Source organism: Vipera berus (genome assembly GCF_964194415.1).
Source record: "Vipera berus genome assembly, chromosome: 7".
Lineage (NCBI taxonomy): Eukaryota > Metazoa > Chordata > Lepidosauria > Squamata > Viperidae > Vipera > Vipera berus.
In genome coordinates this window covers 8151166-8172973 of record NC_138209.1, presented here as the reverse complement: position 1 = coordinate 8172973, position 21808 = coordinate 8151166, and the positions used below count along the sequence as shown (strand labels likewise).

Here is a 21808-nt window from a genome sequence, read left to right as displayed (position 1 = left end):
GCTCAAAATTTGTTCTTTACTAGCATGAAAGCATAACAGAAGAGACAAAAACTACAATTTTGGGAAGGAACAGACAAGAAATCTGACAGGAACAAACATTTAATCTAAATTAACTGTATTTCTTGTTGCAAAGCACATGATTAGAAAGCAAACGTTTTCTTGTTGGATCATTTCCATGTAAACACATTTAACTCAAATTGAAAGTCACTGTAGAGTACAATGATAGTTTTTACACTTGTGATGTTAAGAGTGCATTTAAAAAAAAACCCAGTAGTTTTGTACTTTGGTTCAGAATACTTCTCCAGATTGTACAATTGGAAGATAAGGGTTAGTATTCCCAATTTCCTTGCAATAAGGTGCCAATCCAGATGAGAAAAGAGAAAAAGTAACAATTTGCATGCATCTTGGGGAGCAGGAATTAGTTTTGTTGCTTATTCATGAAGGGTCATCAATATTTAGTGCACAATGGGATTAAATAAAACGGTCAAATTAGAAGGAACAGATCCTAGTTTCTAGTTTTCCATTTTGTCTCTAGCAAAGAAAGACATAGGTACCGTTTCCCCGAAAGTAAGGCTTACCCAGAAAATAAGCCCTAGCTTGATTTTTGGGGGTGGGCCTAATATAAGCCCTACCCCAAAAATAAGCCCTAGTTTGGGGGCGAGGCACACACTTAAAAATCAAGTGGGGGCATGGGGGGTGGTGGATCTGCCCCACGTACCCACTTCCCTTGCAGCCAGGCTTCTCCTAGCCCAGGGGTCAGCAACCTGAACTCGGAACCAGTTCCCTCACAAAAGGAAAAACTGGGAGCTGCAAAAAATGTGTGCACATGTGCGTACATGCGCGCATGCGCAGAACAGGGCTTGACTGAAGAGTGGAGCCAAGGCGAGATATGCACCTACCCTGCATATTTGAATTGATTGGTTGAACTTTTTTAGTCCCACTGTTGTTGTTTTTTGGACTGCACATGGCAGAGGACTGGGAGCCGCAGGAGACGGCTGAAAGAGCCGCATGCGGCTCCGGAGCCGCGGGTTGCAGACCTGTGTCCTAGCCCACTTCTTCTTCTGAGGCCTCTTCTGCAGCCAGGCCTGCATTTCTCAGTCAGGCCTGCATTTCTGGAAAGGCCACTGCAGCCGAGAACCAATAGCTCGGTCCATAGCTGCCTAGGCAAGGGGTAGGCAACCTTGGCTCTTTTATGACTCGTGGACTTCAACTCCCAGAATTCCTGAGCCAGCATGGCTAAGCATGGAAACCTCTCCCTTTCCCCTCAGCACGGCTGGCTCAGGAATTCTGGGAGTTGAAGTCCACGAGTCATAAAGCAGCCTAGGCCAGGGGCAGGCAACCTTGGCTCTTTATGACTCATGGACTTCAACTCCCAGAATTCCGGAGCCAGCATAGCTCAGCTTGGAAACCTCTCCCTTTCCCCTCAGCATAGCTGGCTCAGGAATTCTGGGAGTTGAAGTCCACGAGTCATAAAGTGGCCTAGGCCTAGGCCAGGGGCAGGCAACCTTGGCTCTTTATGACTCGTGGACTTCAACTCCCAGAATTCCTGAGCCAGCATGGCTAAGCATGGAAACCTCTCCCTTTCCCCTCAGCACGGCTGGCTCAGGAATTCTGGGAGTTGAAGTCCACGAGTCATAAAAAGAGCCAAGGTTGCCTACCCCTGGCCCTAGGCCTTCCGAAAAGGCCTGACTGAGAAGTGCAGGCTGGAATACAGCTGCAGAATAACGCTGCTCCTTTGGCTGCAGAAGAAGTGGACTGGCTGGGCAGGGCTGTCGGTGCAGGAGGGGAGTAAAACACACACACACACACACACACACACCGAAAATAAGACCTGGTGTCTCTTTTGGAGGCAAAAAAAAAAAAAGACCCGGTCTTATTTTCGGGGAAAGGTGGGGTAAAAAGGTAAAGGTAAAGGTTCCCCCGCACATGCGTGCTCATCGTTTCCGACTCTAGGGGCCGGTGCTCATCTCCGTTTCAAAGCCAAAGAGCCAGCGCTTGTCCGAGGACGTCTCCGTGGTCATGTGGCCGGCATGACTAGACGCCAAAGGCGCACGGAACGCTGTTACCTTCCCACCGGAGTGGTCCCTATTTTTCGACTTGCATTTTTACGTGCTTTCGAACTGCTAGGTTGGCAGAAGCTGGGACGAGTAACAGACGCTCACTCTGTTACGCGGCACTCGGGATTCGACCCGCCAAACTGCCGATCTTCTGATCGACAAGCTCAGCGTCCTAACCCACTGAGCCACCGCGTCCCTAAGGTGGGGTAGTCCTCGACTTATAACTATTCATTTAGTTACCATTCAAAGTTACAATAGCACTAAAAAAGTGACCTCTGATCCTTTTTCACACTTACGACCGTTGTAGCATCCCCATGGTCACGTGATCAAAATTCGGACACTTGGCAACTGGTGCAGGTTGACAATTGCAGCGTCCAGGGGGCGTCACGTGGTCCCCTTTTGCGACCTTCTGACAAGCAAAGTCAATTGGGAAGCCGGATTCACTTAACAACCCTGTTACTAACTTGCAAACTGATTCACTTAACCACTGTGGCATCCCCATGGTCACGTGATCAAAATTCAGACACTTGGCAACTGGTGCAGGTTGACAATTGCAGCGTCCAGGGGGCGTCACGTGGTCCCCTTTTGCGACCTTCTGACAAGCAAAGTCAACGGGGAAGTCGGATTCACTTAACAATCCTGTTACTAACTTACAAACTGATTCGCTTAACCACTGTGGCAAGAAAGGTCGTAAAATGGAACAAAACTCACTCAACAACTGTTTTGCTTAGCAACAGAAATTTTGGGCTCAATTGTGATCACAGTTCAAGGACTACCTGTATTTATTCCTTCAACCATTTCCAGTTACCTCTTTAATTTCATTCTCCTCCCCCACTTTCCATTCCAAACCTATGTTCAGCTACTAAGAAAAAAATAGTTTAAAATGACAGATTTTATTTTTTAGAAAATCATGACTGTAGAATGATAGAACAGGTAAATGCAATTTGCACGTTGGTCCGACATTCCAAAATACATCTTGACTTTGCATAAGGAGATTCTCATTTTTTTGAAGAAGGAAATCAGCTGCTATTTTCATCAAACAGAACCAACAACAACAATCCTATCAATTGAGGAGCAATGGGGATGCATTCTTAATCACCTGAACTTATGGTTTTTATGGGGAAAACATTTTTAAAAAAACATTCTTAAAACTGTAGAATTCAGATTGTGGATATGTCCCATATTATTTTTATACTCTTTCGGTTTTGGTCTGCAACAGAGATCAAACAAACATGCAAATCGCTTTCTCTTATAAAGCTAAACTGCCTCCTGTTTTATTCAATAAGGAATTAATATTTCGGGTTTAGCAGACCTTACAAAGCCTTCCTATTCCCTCTGACCCACAATTTGGCTTCCCGTGACAACTAACTAAATACCTTTAGAAAATCCACCAACAGCACAAGAGAACAGTACTTTATATTTTAATGCAGTAAAATTCTATTCATGTTTGCTAACAATGTAGTTCTCAGTATGTCCCCCACCATGGGCGCACCGGATTTATGGAACCGTCTTCCGGTTGAGCTCCGGATGGCGCTCGACCTGCGCTCTTTCCGGCGCAATCTAAAGACGTATCTCTTCGAACAAGCTGGCCTGGCCTGATGGGATGGGGTTGGGTTTTTATTACTTTTAATGTGTTTTAACCTATTGTAAGAGTTGTGGGCATTTTGTTTAATCTCTTTTAATTTTTGTATTTTGTCTTTTAACATGTACTGCCCTGTTCACCGCCCTGAGTCCTTCGGGAGAAGGGCGGTATACAAATAAAATTAATAAATAAATTAATAAAATAAAATATTCAATGAGTTTTAAGTTGGAATAGAGATGGCAGAATCTGTTAAATTTGCATTTGCCTTTTTCATTTGTTCTAACCTGAAGGCTGTCATCATCCCATATCCATCGGCAATTTTCTAAGAAATTTTCCTATGAAACATTTCTGAAATATGCACATTTTCCTAACCCATATACCTCCTGAATTTAAAACTTTAGAAAAATACAAATATTAGCACATAGAAATGTGTTTTATTTTGCCTGTAGACCTAGGAAATGCAAACTAGCACATTAGAACATGCATCAATTTTTTTTACCTAATTATGTTTAGACCTCAGACTGATCAGTCTAGTAGTTCAAATGGGCAGGAGATGTTTAGGTTGACAGATATTTCTGAACTGCAGCCTGAGTAATTGCCCATACTATGGATGTATGTTCCCAATCCCTCACAGAGCAGTTCGAAATTGACCACAAACTGAAAGTCAGTTATTTATTTATTTTATTTTAATTCCATTTATATCCCGCCCTTCTCCGAAGACTCAGGGCGGCTTACAAGCTTAGCAGTAGCCTTCATTCTATGTATATGCCTGCTTATTAGGGCTTTCACACACACACACCAAGCGGCATTATTACAAAGTCAGCTTAATTGCCCCCAACAATCTGGGTCCTCATTTTACCTACCTCGGAAGGATGGAAGGCTGAGTCAACCTTGAGCCTGGTGGGATGCGAACCTGCACTAATTCCAGGCAGCTGGTGTTACTTAAGGAGGCATTAGCCCACTGCTCCACCAAGGCTCTTTCGTTGGTCTAGTGGTGAAGGTGCTGGCTTAGAAACCAGGATACTGTCAGTTCTAGTTCCGCCATAGCATGAAAGTAAGCTGGGTGACTTTAAAACAATCACCCGGAGATGGTGAGTTCTAGTTACGCCATAGGCATGAAAGCCGGCTGGGTGACTTTGTGCCAATCACCAGGAGACTGTGACTTCTAGTCCCACCTTAGGCATAAAAGTGAGCTGGGTAACTTTGGGCCAATCACCAGGAGACTGTGATTTCTAGTCCTTCCTTAGGCATGAAAGCCGGCTGGGTGACTTTGTGCCAATCACCAGGAGATTGTGACTTCTAGTCCCACTTTAGGCATAAAAGTGAGCTGGGTAACTTTGGGCCAATCAGCAGGAGACTGTGACTTCTAGTCCTGCCTTAGGCATGAAAGCTAACTGGGGGCTTTGGGCCAGTCACTCTCTCTAAGTCCAACCTGCCTCACAGGGACATTGTGTGGGGAAAATAGGAGGCGGAAGGAGTATTATATATGCCTGTGGCCTGGAGTTACGTATAAAATAATAATGGCAAGATAAAAAAAATCTAATAAAGTATTTTCACTCGTGCCCATTCCAGAATCCAGAGAACCCAACGACCCAATAAGTGCACATGTCCTCCCACAACTGATAAATAAGAATATACAAAGAGTATTGTCTTGTTTCCCATTTCCTGAGCTCCCATGGGTCATGAATCAGTTTATCTGCCCGGCCAACTGTGTGTGGATCAGGGCAGCATGCAAGAGAAAAACCCTAACAAACAACAACAAAAAAAAACACACATTGTACACGAAGCAACTTCATACAACCCTGAACAATCAAAATAATCGAGGTAGGCATAAAACCTCCCAAATTATTTGCTGGGTTGAATCCTGAGGAATTTCACACAATAGGAGTTGAAAGTTAGACCACTATCCTTCATCAACACAGGCTGAAGCTGATTCTGGAGAAACAAAGGGGACAATCATTGTATGTCTCCCATTCCCACAACCCCATCTCAGCACACCATCTCAAGTCCCTCCACGGGCTACCAACAAACACAATTAGTCCCTTCTCTGTGCCACATCCAGGTCTGAAATCTGAGCGAAAAGTTATAAATAATCTGTTTCCTTTAGGTTCTTCGGAAGCTGTAGGCCCACCACTTTCTCAAGAACCTTTTCACGTATGGCTTCTTGAAGAAGAAGCAGACAAGTGCCTCCTTAAGCAATTAAATTTTTTTTTTCTCAACTCCTCTCTGATCAAATGAGAAATAAGAAATGAGAAATAAGGGGTTTTTTTAGGACATCCTAGAAAAGAAGCATGTTTTTCAGGACACAGCTTTGCGTGCATATGCCTTGCAATTTGCATGACACTTTGAGGGGTTGTTATGATGAGAAACTACACAAGGCAAACTTAATTATAAAACTGTAGACAAAAACATTGACAAGATTCCAAAGAGTTTCCAGATGCCACGCCATTGTTCTTCTGCTGCTGAGACCTTTTAAGGAGGAGATACAGATATTCTCAACTTATGAACATAACGGAGCTTGCCGATTACAGTTTTAGTCATGACTGTTATAAAGTGAGTCACCCATGTGACCGACTTGATTTTATGACTTCTTTTGCTGCAATTATAGCAATAGCATTTAGGCTTATATATCATCCCACACAGTGCTTTAGAACACTCTCTGGGTGGTTTACAACGTCAGCAAATTGTCCTCAATAATCTGAATCCTCATTTTAATGACCTTAGAAGGATGGAAGGCTGAGTCAATGTTCAGCCAGTAAGCAATTTTAAAGCACGCTTTTGCAATGGGGCACTTTTGCCAAAAAAAAAAAAAGTAACTCCCAATTTTCAGCAAAAACATCATACAAGGTTTGTGACACTTCTGCAGTATTCATTAAGTGAACACAATGGTTGTTATGTGAATAGTGCAGTTGTTAAGTGAATCAATGTATTCCTATGGCTTTTTTTTTTGCCCTGAAACCAGCCCCAAATATTGGAAACTGGGAAAAAATTGCATTGAGGCTGAGGATCAGGAATGACAGAGGAAAACAGGCAAGTAATTTTTGTCAGCTTGACTTTAGAGATCATTACATCCAGAAGTTTCCTGGCGTGCCTTAAATATCCCTAAGCCCAATTCTGCTAGGCATTTGGAGAAAAAAAAGGAATTTGACAGTGAAATCTATCTCCACAGGCTTAAATGTTTTAAAGTGCACAAGGCTTCAGTCAATGTTGTCTCTTTCTAAAGAAATAAACGAAGTTTTACTGTAAAAACAAATCAGATATCAGATAAAGGGACAGAAATGGGAATAGCTCATCTCTGCCAAATAAAGGGCAGAGATCAACAATTTCATTCTTGTGCACACAAAAAATGGTTTTTCAGGAATGCAAGGTCTCAAGACATTTATTAGTCGCACAAAGGAGTTAGAAGACTAAACTTTGAAAGAGAGAGAGAGAGAGAGAGAGAGAGAGAGAGAGAGAAAGAAAGAAGAAATAAAGAAAGAAAGAAAGAAAGAAAGAAAGAAAGAAAGAAAGAAAGAAAGAAAGAAAGAAAGAAAGAAAGAAAGAAAGAAAGAAAGAAAGAAAGAATATTAACATTGAGGGGAGGAAACAACTTTTTTGCATTCCAGAGACACTCAAATCTCTGGAGACATTTGATTTGGATCTTTCACAGCTTCTTTGTTTGGCATAGTGACTTTGATCACAACTCTTAAAAAGTCAATTTGCTTCAGTATCTCAAAAGAAAAAAAAAACTTGCACGAGCAATCAGGAGGAAACCATGGGTAACATTCAAGAGAAACATCAAATGCAGCAGTCAGCTTACAAAAGTCAAACGCAAGGGTATGCTTATAAAGAAAAATATAATCTTAAAGGTAAAGGTAAAGGTTGCCCCGCACATGCGTGCTAGTCGTTTCCAACTCTAGGGGCCGGTGCTCATCTCCGTTTCAAAGCCGAAGAGCCAGCGCTTGTCCGAGGACGTCTCCGCGGTCATGTGGCCGGCATGACTAGACGCCAAAGGCGCACAGAACGCTGTTACCTTCCCACCGTTGTGGTCCCTATTTTTCTACTTGCATTTTTACGTGCTTTTGAACTGCTAGGTTGGCAGAAGCCGGGACGAGTAACAGGCGCTCACTCTGTTACGCGGCACTCCGGATTCGACCCGCCAAACTGCTGACCTTCTGATCGACAAGCTTGGAATACGATTCAACGAGCACACGTGGAATAGGTTGCAATCTAACATCAATTTCCTCAGAACTAGCTATTTCTATATTGTCCTGCAAAAAATTGTGCACTTTAATGTAATTTTCTTGCTCCAAAATTGAACGTTTAGTGTTAAAAAAATATAAAATACAGGTTGTCCTCACCTTAACAACCAAAATTGAGCCCAAAATTTTCATTGCTAAGCTAGATAGTTGTTAAGTGAGTTTTGCCCCATTTTACAACCTTTCTTTCAACTGAAAAAAAAAAGTCTGAATTATTACACTTTTTAAATGCTTCCCACATTTAACAGCAATAAAATTCTCTGCATGTAGAGGATTATAGCCACAAAGAAAACATCTATCTAGGACTGTTCTCTGTACTGTGCCAACTTTCTAAACAAAAGATAGCTTAGAAATAAGGAGACATTAAAAATGCAGGACTTCACCCTCTGCTTTTAAAAACAGCAGATCCAGATGCTGCTTTACAATTATAATTTGGGTTGTAGAAGTTGCTTCTCAGACTGATAAGCAGTCAGGAAACCATTACGTAAATAATGCATTACTGTGGATTCCTTATCAGAAAAGGTCTTGGCCCCCATTCCAGAGCACCATAAAGCTGGAATAACAGTTCTGAAATGTCTTTGCCCTAACGTACAGATAAATATACTACATAAATATACTACTTGCAAACTGAAATTAGTTCACTCACTTGAATTCTTGTATCAAAGGGCTTAATAACATTTGCCCAAGAGAAGTTTGAAGGTTTATGCTTAGAAATAATCCCTAAGTGCTGAAAAGGGGTGCCGCATTGGCTGAAATTGCCTGTGGTGCTAGGTTTTATGCTTCAATTGCTTTGCTTTTATTTTATTTCATTTTAGAGTGTTTTTGTTTTGTACCCCAGCAGTGGATGTCCAGAATTCTGTCTCTTAAAAAGAAGCAGCTATATAAGTCTTTTTAATAATGGCAGTAGTATTAACCTGCATGCTGGCTGAGGAATTCTGGAAGTTAAATCCCACTCATCTTAAACTTACCTAGTGTGAAAAACTAAGCAGAGATAAAAGTCAGAGCAGTCAACAGCAAAAAAAAAAACAAAACTCCAGGCAGAGCAAATTCAAGTTGAGTGCAGAAAGATACCGACCTACTCAGGCTTGTCAAAAATTAAAAAGAAGAAAAACGATAGGATTCCAAGTTTCAAAAGTCCAGGAGTCTCACAATGAACACAGATAGTTCTCAACTTACAACCATTCATTCAGTGACTGTTCAAAGTTACAATGGCACTGGGAAAAGTGACTTTTGACCATTTTTCACAATTACGACGGTTGCAGCGTCCCCGTGGTCATGTGATCAGAATGTAGATGTTTGGCAAGCGGCCTGTATTTATGACGGGTTGCATTGTCCCGGGATCATTTGAGGAGTTTGGTTAAGGCCATGATTTTGCAAACGATGCCAAATTGTGGACTTGCGTCGTGTTGCACCATAACGATGTCATTGGCACTATATGTATGGTATGATGTCATTTGCCCTTCCTGTGAACACAGGCGTTGGCACAGATCCCATTAATATATGCCTGTTGAAGCTTCCTGCCTTACACATGGTTATCTTTAAGAGGAAGGAATTCTGTATCACAAATGCAGCTTGCTGCATTTGGAAATAACGCAGAAAATTGCTTCAGTGGAGTCTCAAGAGTATGACTTACCAACACAAAGGATGTTGAAGCAGAAACCTTGTGAGGTTGACTTGTTCACCAGCTGATCAGGGAGGCTATCAAAGCCGACATGGCCTGACAGGGCGAGATTTCGAAGGTCGTCATTCTGCAAGTCAAAAGAGAAAGGTTTTGAAGGCCTCCGAAGAACTAATTTCCATTTACTGTTTGTTTATTTGCACAAGGTCAGGGCGCATTCTCTATAGAGATGGACACGAACAGCCTGGCTTTTCAAATATAGGCCTGCATCTGTATTTAATAACTTACACATATATTGTTAAATATACAAATACAGAATTGGACCACTGGCCTATTTACCTAGTTATTCTGGTTGGAAAACACTCTCCAGGGTGACTCCCAAAGGTGTTTCCTTGCTGGCTATACAAACTCGTTTTAAGTGGAAATTGGAAAACAAATGGACATGGAAGGAGTCGTGTTAATGGAATTCGTGTTAATGGAGTCTTCACCATTAAAATAATCCTAACCCCAGAGGAAATTCACGTACGAGGACTACCAGATCTGATCTACAAAAATTTGGACCATCACTAGACAGGGCAGCAGAGATACACAGAAAATCATCATCCTTATTTATCACCACTTAGAATTCTGCAGACCATTCATTCATTCATCCATCCATCCATCCATCCATCCATCCATCCATCCATCCATCCATCCATCCATCCAATTTCTATAGCTGTCCATCTCAGTCATTATTGATTACTTATATTGATAATACTATAGGCCCGGGGTCTTCAAACTTGGCCCTTTTATGACTTGTGGGCTTCAACTCCCAGAATTCCTCAGCCAGCCCTGACTGAGGAATTCTGGGAGTTGAAGTCCACAAGTCATAAAAGGGCCAAGTTTGAAGACCCCTGCTATGGGCACTGCTCAGTTTATGACCATAACTGACCCCAAAATTAGCCAAGTGAAACATCTGTTAAGTGAGTTGCGTCCCATTTGATGACGTTTCTCACCACTGTTGTTAAGGGAATGACTTCGGTTGTTAAGTTAGTAATACGCTTATTAAGCGAATCTGGCCTCCCCATTGACTTTGCTTGTCAGAAGGTGGCAAAAGGGGATCACATGACCCCGGGACACCGCAACCGTCATAAATATGAGTCAATACCCAAAAGCCTGCATTTTGATCACATGACCATGGAGAATGTTGCAACTATGGTAAGCATGATAACTCTATGAGGAAAGAGTGAACAATCTGAGAAAGGAAGAGTAAAAAATTTGGGATTGGACTGGACTCAAAAGGAGAGAAGAAGTTTTAAGAGCAGAAAGCAATTTGTGTAGTAGTGCCTGACCAAGTATTGTTAGCAAAAATAAAAGTCATGGTAAATAAAATTGATGGGAACTAGATTTTAACCTTCTTTTCTCTTTAATTTTCTGGTTTGCAGCTTCTTTTTTTCTGCACTGCATTGAAAGGGACAGCACAGTGGGTATGTGTGCTTGGCAACTTAATCTACAGGTAGTCCTCAATTTATGAGAATTCGTTTAGTGATATTTTGCAGTTACAACGGCACTGGAAAAAAAGTGACTTAGGACCGCTTGCAGTATCTCCACAGTCAAGTGATCAAAATTCGGATGCTTGGCAACTGACTCATACTTATGACGGTTGCAGTGTCCCAGGGACATGTGATCCCCGTTTTTGTGACCTTCTGACAAGCAAAGTCAATGGGGAAGCCAGATTCACTTAACAACCGTGTTGCTAACTTCACAACTGTAGTGGTTCACTTAGCAACTGTGGCAAGAAAGGTTGTAAAATAGAGCAAAATTCACAAAATAACAGTCTCGCTTATATGTTTTAGGCTCAATTTTGGCCATAGGTCGAGGACTACTCGTAATTTGCTGCATCAAGCAACCAATTTTTTACGTTATCACCTCCAATATGTACTCCACGAGCCACTGTCAGGTTTGTGAAGGGGATCGCTAAGTAAACTGGAGATGACATGATTATGTGAAATGCCACTGACGCACAAACATTCACAACCCAACTTCCTCTGAATTTTAAGAGGAGATCTTTGTGCAGGATCATTATGGCCCAATGCTTTCTATGCATCATTGTGTGGTTAGGACATGGAGCAAGGACTGTTATCTAACTTGCTCAAGAGGGACAAACTTTAAAATAACTTGCTCATAAGGGTGGTCTCCACGGCTTTTGAGGATGCAGTGGCCTGCATTAAAGGAAACGATTGAAAACTGCTGGTAGGTAAAGATACCAATCCACAACGTGTCTCAGAGGCTACAATGCTTTTCTAAGTTTTTTTTTTAAAAAAACGTAAGGAGAAAGCATTCAGTTGACAGGCCAAAATAATCATTCTTGCGAACTTGTTCTGATTACCCAAGTTCGCTTTCAGATGGTCCGATGTTTGCACCATCTCTCCTCCTATTTAGGGGAACTTCGATAGAAATGCTTTCGAACTGTTTCTAAAGCACGCAAATGCGAGTAGATTAATAGAGGGCTTTTCAACCTTTTCACCCACTGTACCACTTTTAGGATATGGCAACATCCGAGTACCACCAGTCGCCTAGCAAGGTGTTAAAAACTTGATGACCAAAAAAAAAAAAAAGGAAAAAAGTGACCAAGTACAGGTAGTCCTCAACTTACAACAGTTCGCTTAGAGACTGTTTGAAGTTACAATGGCACTGAAAAAAGAGCCCCCCAAGCCACAGCCGAGCAAGACACCTGCCTGCCCGCCCGGCGGCGCTCTTCCTCCTGTCCGAGGTTTTCATTGTTGTTAGCATTTCTGTTGAGGATTGGCAGAGGGGGTGGGGTGGGGTAGGTGTTTGGTTTTTATTCCCCCCCCCTCCTCTGCTGGGTGGTTGCAGCAGGTTTTGGTCACTTCACATGACCCTGGGACACTGTGACCGTCATAAACATGAATCAGTTGCCAAGCTTCTGAATGTAAATCACAAGACCCTGGAGATGCTGCAAGATTCCAGCTGATCGGCGCTTCTTCTGGGCTCAGCAGAAGCGCCAGGATCAGTGCTGAGCTCCAGCTGGAGCCTGGCGCTGATCCTGGCGCTTCCGCTGAGCCCTGACAGCCCTGCAGCTCCAGCCAACTCTCACTCAGGCTTGTGCGGTGCTGCCACCGGTTCAGATAATTCCCCTCCCCCGCTACCACTTTTCTAGAATGGTCGCGTACCACCTGCCAGGTGCCAATGTACCGCAGGTGGTACCCGTACCACTGGTTGAAAAGCCCTGGTTTAATAGGTACCACTTTGGTGGGAAGGTTACAGGGTCCTATGTGCCTATGGTGTATATCCATGCTGGCCACATGAGCAGAGAAATTGTCTTCAGACAACGCTGGGACTCTTGGCCAAGAAACAGAGATAAGCGCTATGCCCTAGAATCGGAAACAACTGGACAGGGGAAACCTTTACTTTTCCAATATAAATGAGGTTTTAAAGAGAGAATGCAATTGTGGTCAGTCTAGGACAGGGGTAGGCAACCTTGGCTCTTTTATGACTCATGGACTTCAACTCCCAGAATTCCTAAGCCAGCATGGCTCAGTTTGGAAACCTCTCTCTTTCCCCTCAGTATGGCTGGCTCAGGAATTCTGGGAGTTGAAGTCCACGAGTCGTAAAAGAGCCAAGGTTGCCTACCCCCTGGTCTAGGAAACCAAAGGATCCTTCTTCCCTATCCCAAAATATGTGGAACAGTGTAAAGAGAAGGGAAAAAATGCAACAGAAAGAACATAACATGAGAGGGGGAGGAAAAAGAGACCTGATGAATATTTCCTTGGCAACCAGATAAAATGTGCAGAAAGAAACTTGGTGAAACCTTTGGGAGTCATGTAGTAGTAGATTTAGTAGATTCATGTTCAACTACTATTTATACAGATAATCCTCATTTTTTTTAGCATCTGTTAAAGTTACAACAGCACTGAAAAAGTGACACGACTAGTCCTCATACTTACAACCTACAACATACTTACAATCATGTGATCAACATTCGGACACTTGGCAACTGACATGGGTTTACAATAATTTCAACATCCTGGGTTGATGTGATCACCATTTTCACCATCCCAGCTGGCTTCCAACAAGCAAAGGCAATGGGAGAAGCCAGATCTGCTTAATGACCATGTGTTTCACTTAACAACTGCAGAGATTCACTTAAATCCCATGGCAAAAGGAAGGCCATAAAATTGGGCACTTAAGTGACTTAACAACTGCTTGTTTAGCCACAGAAATGCTAGACCCCAATGTAGTCGTAAGTCGAGGACTATCTTCCCCTCCTCCCCCATCTTTTAACAGTATTTATTACTGTTGTTATTTTTTGCTTCATTATTTTAATGTGTAGTAGTTTTAATGTGTCTACGCTGCCCAGAGTCATCTCTAGAGAAGATGTGTGGCACTGGCCCATAAATTTAATGAATAAATATCAAATAAAGCATACCGGTCTGGATTAACGAGGAGGCAATACACTGAAATGCTACAACTGTGTCTTAAGTAAGCTGCTATTTGAGGCCCCCTGGAGGTAAAAGGTAAAAGTACAGGTTTCCCCTGTCCTGTTGTGTCCAACTGTAGGAGGCAGTGTTCCTTGTCAGGGGACCTAGCTTTGTCCGAAGACAATTCCATTGTCATGTAATTTGCCGAAGTGCATGGAACGCCGTTACCTTCCCACCAAAGTGGTACCTATTTTTATCTACCCGCATTTGCATACTTTGGAACTGCTAGGTGGGCAGCTGCTGAGCCAAGGAATGGGAGCTCACCCCATCGCACAGCGCTCGGAACTTGAACCTGGGACGTCAGCTTTCCAGTGACAATCAGCATCTTTAACCCATTGTGCTCCCTGGAGGAGGCGAAATTAATTCTTCCACAAACTCTAGGTTTCTAGGCAATAAACATGAACATATTTCTAATAGTAGAGAAACCATTTTTACCTCCCATTTTCGCTCTGTGCTAAGCAGCACTTGCCAATTATTACTTCCAAGTTTCTTAAGGATTGCATATAGCTTTAGGCTGTGTAAGTCATTTCTAACATGCTGGTATAAGGTGCATTTTTCCCCTATCCTGACCTTCAGACCAGACCAGAAACATCCTTCAGATTCATCTTTCAACGTAAGTCTCCACAAAGCTAGTCATTCACAACCCTTTTCCTGTTTATATTAGTCATTCGTTATACAACTGGCAGCTTGAAAATAAAGGAGCGAGGCTGTCCTAGTTACAGAAACATATTCTGGTTTGTTCTGCTCATCTCTAAAGGTTTACTCGAGTTAGCTTCCTATCCTGTTCCTAAACGCCAAGCTCTTAAAAAGTCTCAAGAGGAACATATTCACCCTCTGCTCCGGGATGTAAAATTGTATTCACTGTGGATATGTCAAAAAAGATTTTTGGAATCTTCAAACAGTGGCATAAGCATTAACTGATAAGAACATTAATTATAAAGCTTTTTATTCCTATCAGATTTTGAAGCATTTCTGATGCAACTAAGGATTTGGAGGCCACAGCCAGGAAGTTCAAGGAGTCATGTGAAAGCAGAAAACCATACTGAACAGAATATAGAAGAATAAGAGTTGGAAGGGACCTTGGAGGTCTTCTAGTCCAACCCCGTGCTCAAGCAGGAAAACCCTATTCCATTTCAGACAAATGGTTGTCCAATCTCTTCTTTAAAAATTCCTGGCCTCTAAGGCATATGACACCGTCAACCCTATTTCTGTTGTTCCCAGAGGATATACTTGGGCCAAGCTCTCAATTTCCAATGGCATCATTTTTCCTTTTATGGTCAATCTGGACACGTTTGAAGAATACACAGCCATGTTGGCTCTTGAAATTCTCCCTGCAAAATGGGCTGAAAATACTGGACCCACCCATCACATTCTCAAGATTACTTTTTTTTTAACTTTTAAGAAACTGCATTTTCCAACTAGAGAAAAGTCAATGAAGGATAGCTCCCCGTTTCCCACACACACACACACACCGCCCGCTCAAAAAAAAAATGTGTGTGTGTGTGTGTGTGTATACACACACACACACGGGACACGGTGGCTCAGTGGGTTAGGATGCTGAGCTTGTCGATCAGAAGGTCGGCAGTTTGGCGGGTCGAATCCCGAGTGCTGCGTAGCAGAGTGAGCGCCTGTTACTCGTCCCAGCTTGTGCCAACCTAGCAGTTCGAAAGCACGTAAAAAATGCAAGTAGAAAAATAGGGACCACTCCGGTGGGAAGGTAACAGCGTTCTGTGCGCCTCTGGCGTCTAGTCATGCCGACCACATGACCACGGAGACGTCCCCGGACAAGCGCTGGCTCTTCGGCTTTGAAACGGAGATGAGCACCGGCCCCTAGAGTCGGAAACGACTAGCACGCATGTGCGGGGGAACCTTTACCTTTCACACACACACACACACACACACACACACACACACACACACACACCCCAAGAAGGAATTGCTCAGCTAAAGAAGACAGACAGAAAGGAGCATTTAAATCAGGGGTGTCCAACCTTGGCCTCTTTTAAAACTTGTGCACTTCAAATCCCAGAATCCCCCCAGCCAACATGGCTGGCTAGGGAATTCTGGGAGCTGAAGTGCATAGGTCTTAAAGAGGCCAGGGTTGGGACAACCCTGATTTAAACATGATTTCCAAGCTTTGGTGCATCCTCCTCTTTCTATCTCCAAAGCCTCTTTGCTCAGTTTATAAACTTGCCAATCTCCAGTGCGTTCCCTGGCTCCTTTTCCAAGCTTGTACTAATTTTAAAAGATGCCACATAGGCAAACTTTATCCAGCCAACAAACACAAGAAGTAACTCTTAACAAAGCAGGCTCTTGATTTCGTTTAAGTTCTTCCCCTCCCCTCCGAGGAATCGGCTCTTCCTCTGCAGCTTTTTCCTTGCCAAGGAATGCTCAGAAGTTGAAAGCTCATTCTTCTTCTTAAGACACCCTGCTTAAAAGAATAACTGTTACAACCATTTAGTCACGCGTGAGAACACAAAACACGCCAGCGGCAGCTGGCGGGAGACGTACTAGGGATGCTACAAAGGATAAAAGCTTCTCTTCCTGTCACTGATACAGCTCTTTTCGCTACTCGTGCTGGTCCTCCACTTGCAACCACTTGTTTAATGATCAAAGTTACAAGGGCACTGAAAAAGGTGAGTTATGATTGCGTGGGTTTTTTTGTACTTACAACTGTTGCGGAATCCCCCCATGCTCAGATGATCAAAGTTCAGCCGCTTGGCAATTGACTCATATTTATGGCGGTTGCAGCGTCTGGGGTCACCATGTGATTCCCCCTTTGCGACCTTCTGACAAGCAAAATCAAAGGGGATGCTAGATTTACTTAACAATTGTGTTCCTAACTTGACAACCGCAGTGATTCACTTAACAACTGTGGCAAGAAAGGTTGTAAACTGGGGCAAAACTCACTTAATAACTGTCTCGCTTAACAACGGAAGTTTTGAGCTCACTTGTGGTCATACATCGAGGACTACCTGCATATGTCTGAGGTGAGTAAAGTTATTTTTACTTTTAGAAAGCAGTCTGTGCAAGAGAGCTTAAGACAGGGTAGCATCCAAACATACAGATTACAATTTACTTTTAAACGGAGAAGTTCGTATTCGACTTCACTCAGTTACAGATAGTCCTCGGGTTACGACCACAACTGAGCCCAAAATTTATGTTTCTAAGTGAAATATTTGTTAAGTGAGTTTGTCCCATTTTATGACTTTTTTTGCCACAGTTATTAAGGGCATCGCTGCGGTTGTTAGGTTAGTCACACGGTCGTTAAGTGAATCTGGCTTCCCATTGACTCTGCTTGTCAAAAGGTCGCAAAAGCGGATCACGTTACACACACACACACACACACACACACACACACACACACACACACCCTGGGACGCTGCAACCGTCATAAACATGAACCCACTTACCAAACATCTGAATTTTAATCATGGGACCATGGGGATGCTGCAACGGTCATAAGTGTGAACAATGGTCATAAGTCACTTTTTTCAGTGCCGTTGAAAGGTCACTAAATGAACTAAATAAGTGCCTGAAGGCAGGACAAGAAGCAACGGATGGAAACTAATTGAAGAGAGAAGCAACCTAGAACTAAGGAGGAATTTCCTGGACAGTTAGAACAATTAACCAGTGGAACAACTTGCCTTCAGAAGTTGTAGGTACTCCAACACTGGAGGTTTTTAAAAAGAGACTGGACAACCATTTAATAATGATAATGATAACAATAGTAACAACAACAATAATAATAATAATAAGTAGTAGTAGTAGTAGTAGTAGTAGTAGTAGTAGTTGGAAGGGACCTTGGAGGTCATCTAGTCCAACCGTCTGCTAAGGCAGGAAACCCTATACCATTTCAGACAAATGGCTGGCCAGTCTCTTCTTAAAAACCTCCATTGTTGAAAATGGTAGTTTGTCTGAAATGGTATAGGATTTCCTACCTGAGCAGGGGGTTGGAGTAGAAGACCTCCAAGGTCCCTTCCAACTTTTTGTATTATTATTATTATTATTATTATTATTATTATTATTATTATTATTATTATTATTATTATTATTATTATTGATTATCGCACAGTCAGCCAGATGTTCAGACTGGATTTGGCATTTTTGTCTACCTATCGAGTCCTTACCAAGGACCTGGGATAGGCAGATGTGGATGTTTGATGGTATGACAGATATTGTCGCAGGATGGAAGGAGTTCCTAGTAAGGCCGCCTTTTGCAATTGACTAATGGTGAATTTGTCAATGCCAATGGTGTTCAAGTGGTGCTCCAGTTGTTTTGGTATTTTGGTACTACTACTACTGCTACTACTACTACTACTACTGTTGTAAGTTGAGGACTATCTGTACAAGCAAGTGGAAAGCACAAGAAAGCAATCCAAAAAGACTACTATTGTACATCCTGAACCTTCACTTTGAAAAGATGGCTCTTTGCTCCATTTTGCACTTTCTGGAGGCAGTGTTATCTTTTTACAAATATTCCCCCTTAACACAATAATCCAACTCTGCGTTCTACAGCGAGACCAAAACATTGATCTTCTAGGCAAGCTGTTTGGTTAGAAGGTCTATTCAAACTCGAAGCAGTAACAGCAGGACTTCTGCCAAGCAGCGATATAAAAGGTTATTTTCCTTAAGACTTTTAAACAAGCCACTAACTTGGAATAGAAGCGATTCCCGTATATCACGGTCCTCATTTCAGATTCCTAACCGGCAAGAAAAATTGAATTTTATTATTATTGTTATTATTATTTTTTAGAGGAAAGCAGCAGCAGGAATAAAGAAACAAGCTAGGAATCATTGCTGCAAGGCTTGTAAAACCCGTAAAAAAGGAGGAACAGACGGGAGAGAAAAGGGAGGGCACGCAAACAAACAGCAACGTGACAAAGTATTCGTGTGAAGAACTTCCAACGGCAAACTCCAATCAAAACCAGATTTTATTCTGCCTTTGCAGGCCTGTCTTTCACTGAATTGCTGCACTTAAGCTGATAAAGAAGAACATAAATCAGTCATATCCAAAACTCCCTAGAGGAAATGCCAAGTTGCTACTCCACCACCGTTGCAGGTTTCATGTTTGAGAGCTAAAATAACCTGAGTCCTAATGAGCAGAGGAAAACCGGAGGGAGCCAAGGGTTTAATGTTTCCAGCTGCAATTGGACTGCCTGCCCGTTCGCTTCCCGAATTTCCCTTCCCTTTTTGGAATAAGAAAATTGAAGCCAAATATTTCAAGGGCAAAGGAGAAGGGGGGAACTCTCTTGATTACAATAACAGGACTCTGGATAGGAAGGAAGTCCAAAACGAGTTAGGCTGGAAAAATACCTTTTTAACAGGGGTGCTTTTCATAGACAGGTAGTCCTCAAACTTACAACCGTAATTTAATCCCCAAAATTTGTGTTGCTGAGACATTTATTGAGTTTTGCCCCATTGTACAACCTTTCTTGCCGCAGTTGTTAAGTGAATCGCGGCACTTGTTAAATTAGTAACAGGGTTGTTAAATGAATCTGTCCCTTTGGCAACCGCGGCTTAATCCTATTATGTCCTGTCTTAGAGTTTGGGGTGGGGTATGTAGATTTTAGGTGTCTTTCCTTCAACCTTCCCAAATGGTTTACATTTGCAGAGCTGGTTTTTGCTTGGGGGAGGGAGACTTGGGGCTATTAAGAAAAACTGGGCATGCTTTTCTGCCTCTTTAAGATCCTTTGAGGAAATATATTTTTCTGCCCTTTTAATATTTCCTTCTCTGGGGGGCTGAGGGAATAAGAAAGCTAAGGTTTTGTGGGACTTCCAGATCCAGACAGACAGACAGGCAATACTAGCCAATCAAACAGACATCACGGGAGTAGAGAAGGACTGGAAGACATTGGCAGTGACCGATGGCAGCGGTGCCAAGTGATAGCAACATCAGAGCAGCAATAGCATCCTAGCAGTTAAGACTTATACACCACCCCGTAGCGCTGTATAATAGCACTTTCTGAGTGGTTTATAATGCCAGCATTAGTTGCATATTGACCCCCCCAACAATCTGGGTCCCCATTTGACCAACCTGAGAAGGAGGGAAGCCTGAGTGAGCCTTCAGCCCATTAAGGATCAAACTCCAGGCTGTGGGCAGAATTTGCCTGGAATGCTGCTCTTTAACCCCTGTGGAAGGAGAATGAGAAACTGGAGAACTACTAGGTCTCCTGAAGGAGGAAGTAGAGGGGATGTTACACCTTTGCTCTGCGAGCTGCATTGGTTGCCGGTTGTCCTCCGGGTGAGATTCAAGGTGTTGGTAATGACTTACAAAGCCCTACATGGCATGGGTCCGGATTACCTACGGCAACACCTGCGGCCGGCGTCAACTTCCCTCCGTCCAGTGCGTTCCCACAGAGAGGGCCTCCTCAGGGTGCCTCCGGTCAGGGAATGCCGACTGGCGGCCCCCAGGGGGAGAGCCTTCTCTGTGGGTGCCCCGGCTTTGTGGAACCAACTGCCGGTGGAGCTCCGGATGGCATCAGACCTCCGAACTTTCCGTCATGGCCTGAAGACCCATTTATTTGAATTAGCCGGTCTGGCCTGATGGGGGAGTTGGGTTTTAAATTGTTGTTTTTAGAATTGTTTTATTGTTTTTTAATTGGGCATTGATTTAATCTTTGTTTTAACTTTTGTATGGTATTGTATTGTATTGTTATTTATATGCCCTGTGAACCGCCCTGAGTCCCTAGGGAGAAGGGCGGTATACAAATTAAATAAAACATAAACATAAACATAAAACATGGGGGTAGTAAAAGCCACAGTGGTCTTAATAGTGGTGGCACTGTAGACTCCTAAGTCGGGAGAGTGGCTTCAACTGACCCCAGGAACAACCTCAGAGCTCTTTTGTCCAAAAAAATATATGAAGTGTTAGGAACTTATTTATTTATTTATTATATTTTTATACCGCCCTTCTCCCGAAGGACTCAGGGCGGTGTACAGGGCAATAAATAGAAACGGAATACAAAAGTTAAAAAACGATTAAATATTATGCCCAAGTTTAAAACAGTAATTAAAAAACATATTAAAAACCCCAACCCCAAACCCATCAAACCAGGTCAGATTGCTCAAATAAATAAGTTTTTAGATCGCGCCGGAAAGAGCGAAGGTCGGGAGCCATCCGGAGCTCAACCGGCAAGTGGTTCCATAGGTCTGGCGCACCCACAGAGAAGGCCCTCCCCCTGGGGGCCACCAATCGGCATTCTTTGATCGGAGGCACCCTGAGGAGGCCCTCTCTGTGGGAGCGCACTGGACGGAGGGAAGTTGACGCCGGCCGCAGGTGTTGCCGTAGGTAATCCGGACCCATGCCATGTAGGGCTTTGTAAGTCATTACCAACACCTTGAATCTCACCCGGAGGACAACCGGCAACCAATGCAGCTCGCGGAGCAAAGGTGTAACATGGGAGTATCGGGAGACTCCCAGTACAACTCGCGCGGCTGCATTCTGCTAAAATCCTGGGCAGAATTCTCAAACTCTGAGGCAGAGAATCCAACGTTGAGGAAGACACATACTACCCCGTAAGGGTAAGAAGGGAATGTGTGTGTGTATTACAACAGCACTAAAAAAAAGTGACTTAGGGCAGGGGTCTTCAACCTTGACAACTTCAAGAAGTGTGGACTTCAACTCCCAGAATTCTGGGAGTTGGAAGTCCACATGGCTTAAAGTTGCCAAGGTTGAGGACCCCTGACTTGAGGGTGTGTTTCATACTTACGATCGCTGCAGTTTCCCCATGGACATCTGATCAAAAATTGGGCATTTGGTCACTGGCATATATTTATGATCACCTTGCGCAACTTTCCCAGCCAAGCAAAGTCAATGGGGGAACCCAGAT

At 43.1% G+C, this 21808-nt stretch overlaps 1 protein-coding gene across 6 annotated transcripts in view; it reads right to left on the bottom strand.

Annotated features, from left to right (window-relative positions):
* The window catches only part of SEPTIN11 (septin 11), a 127147-nt gene that overhangs the window by 61223 nt on the left and 44116 nt on the right, over window positions 1-21808 (bottom strand). For all 6 annotated transcript variants that reach the window (XM_081332571.1, XM_081332574.1, XM_081332572.1 and 3 more), the window contains exon 2: window positions 9511-9625. In XM_081332571.1, the coding sequence (XP_081188697.1) occupies window positions 9511-9625 (115 nt within the window). The remainder of the gene's footprint in view (window positions 1-9510; window positions 9626-21808) is intronic.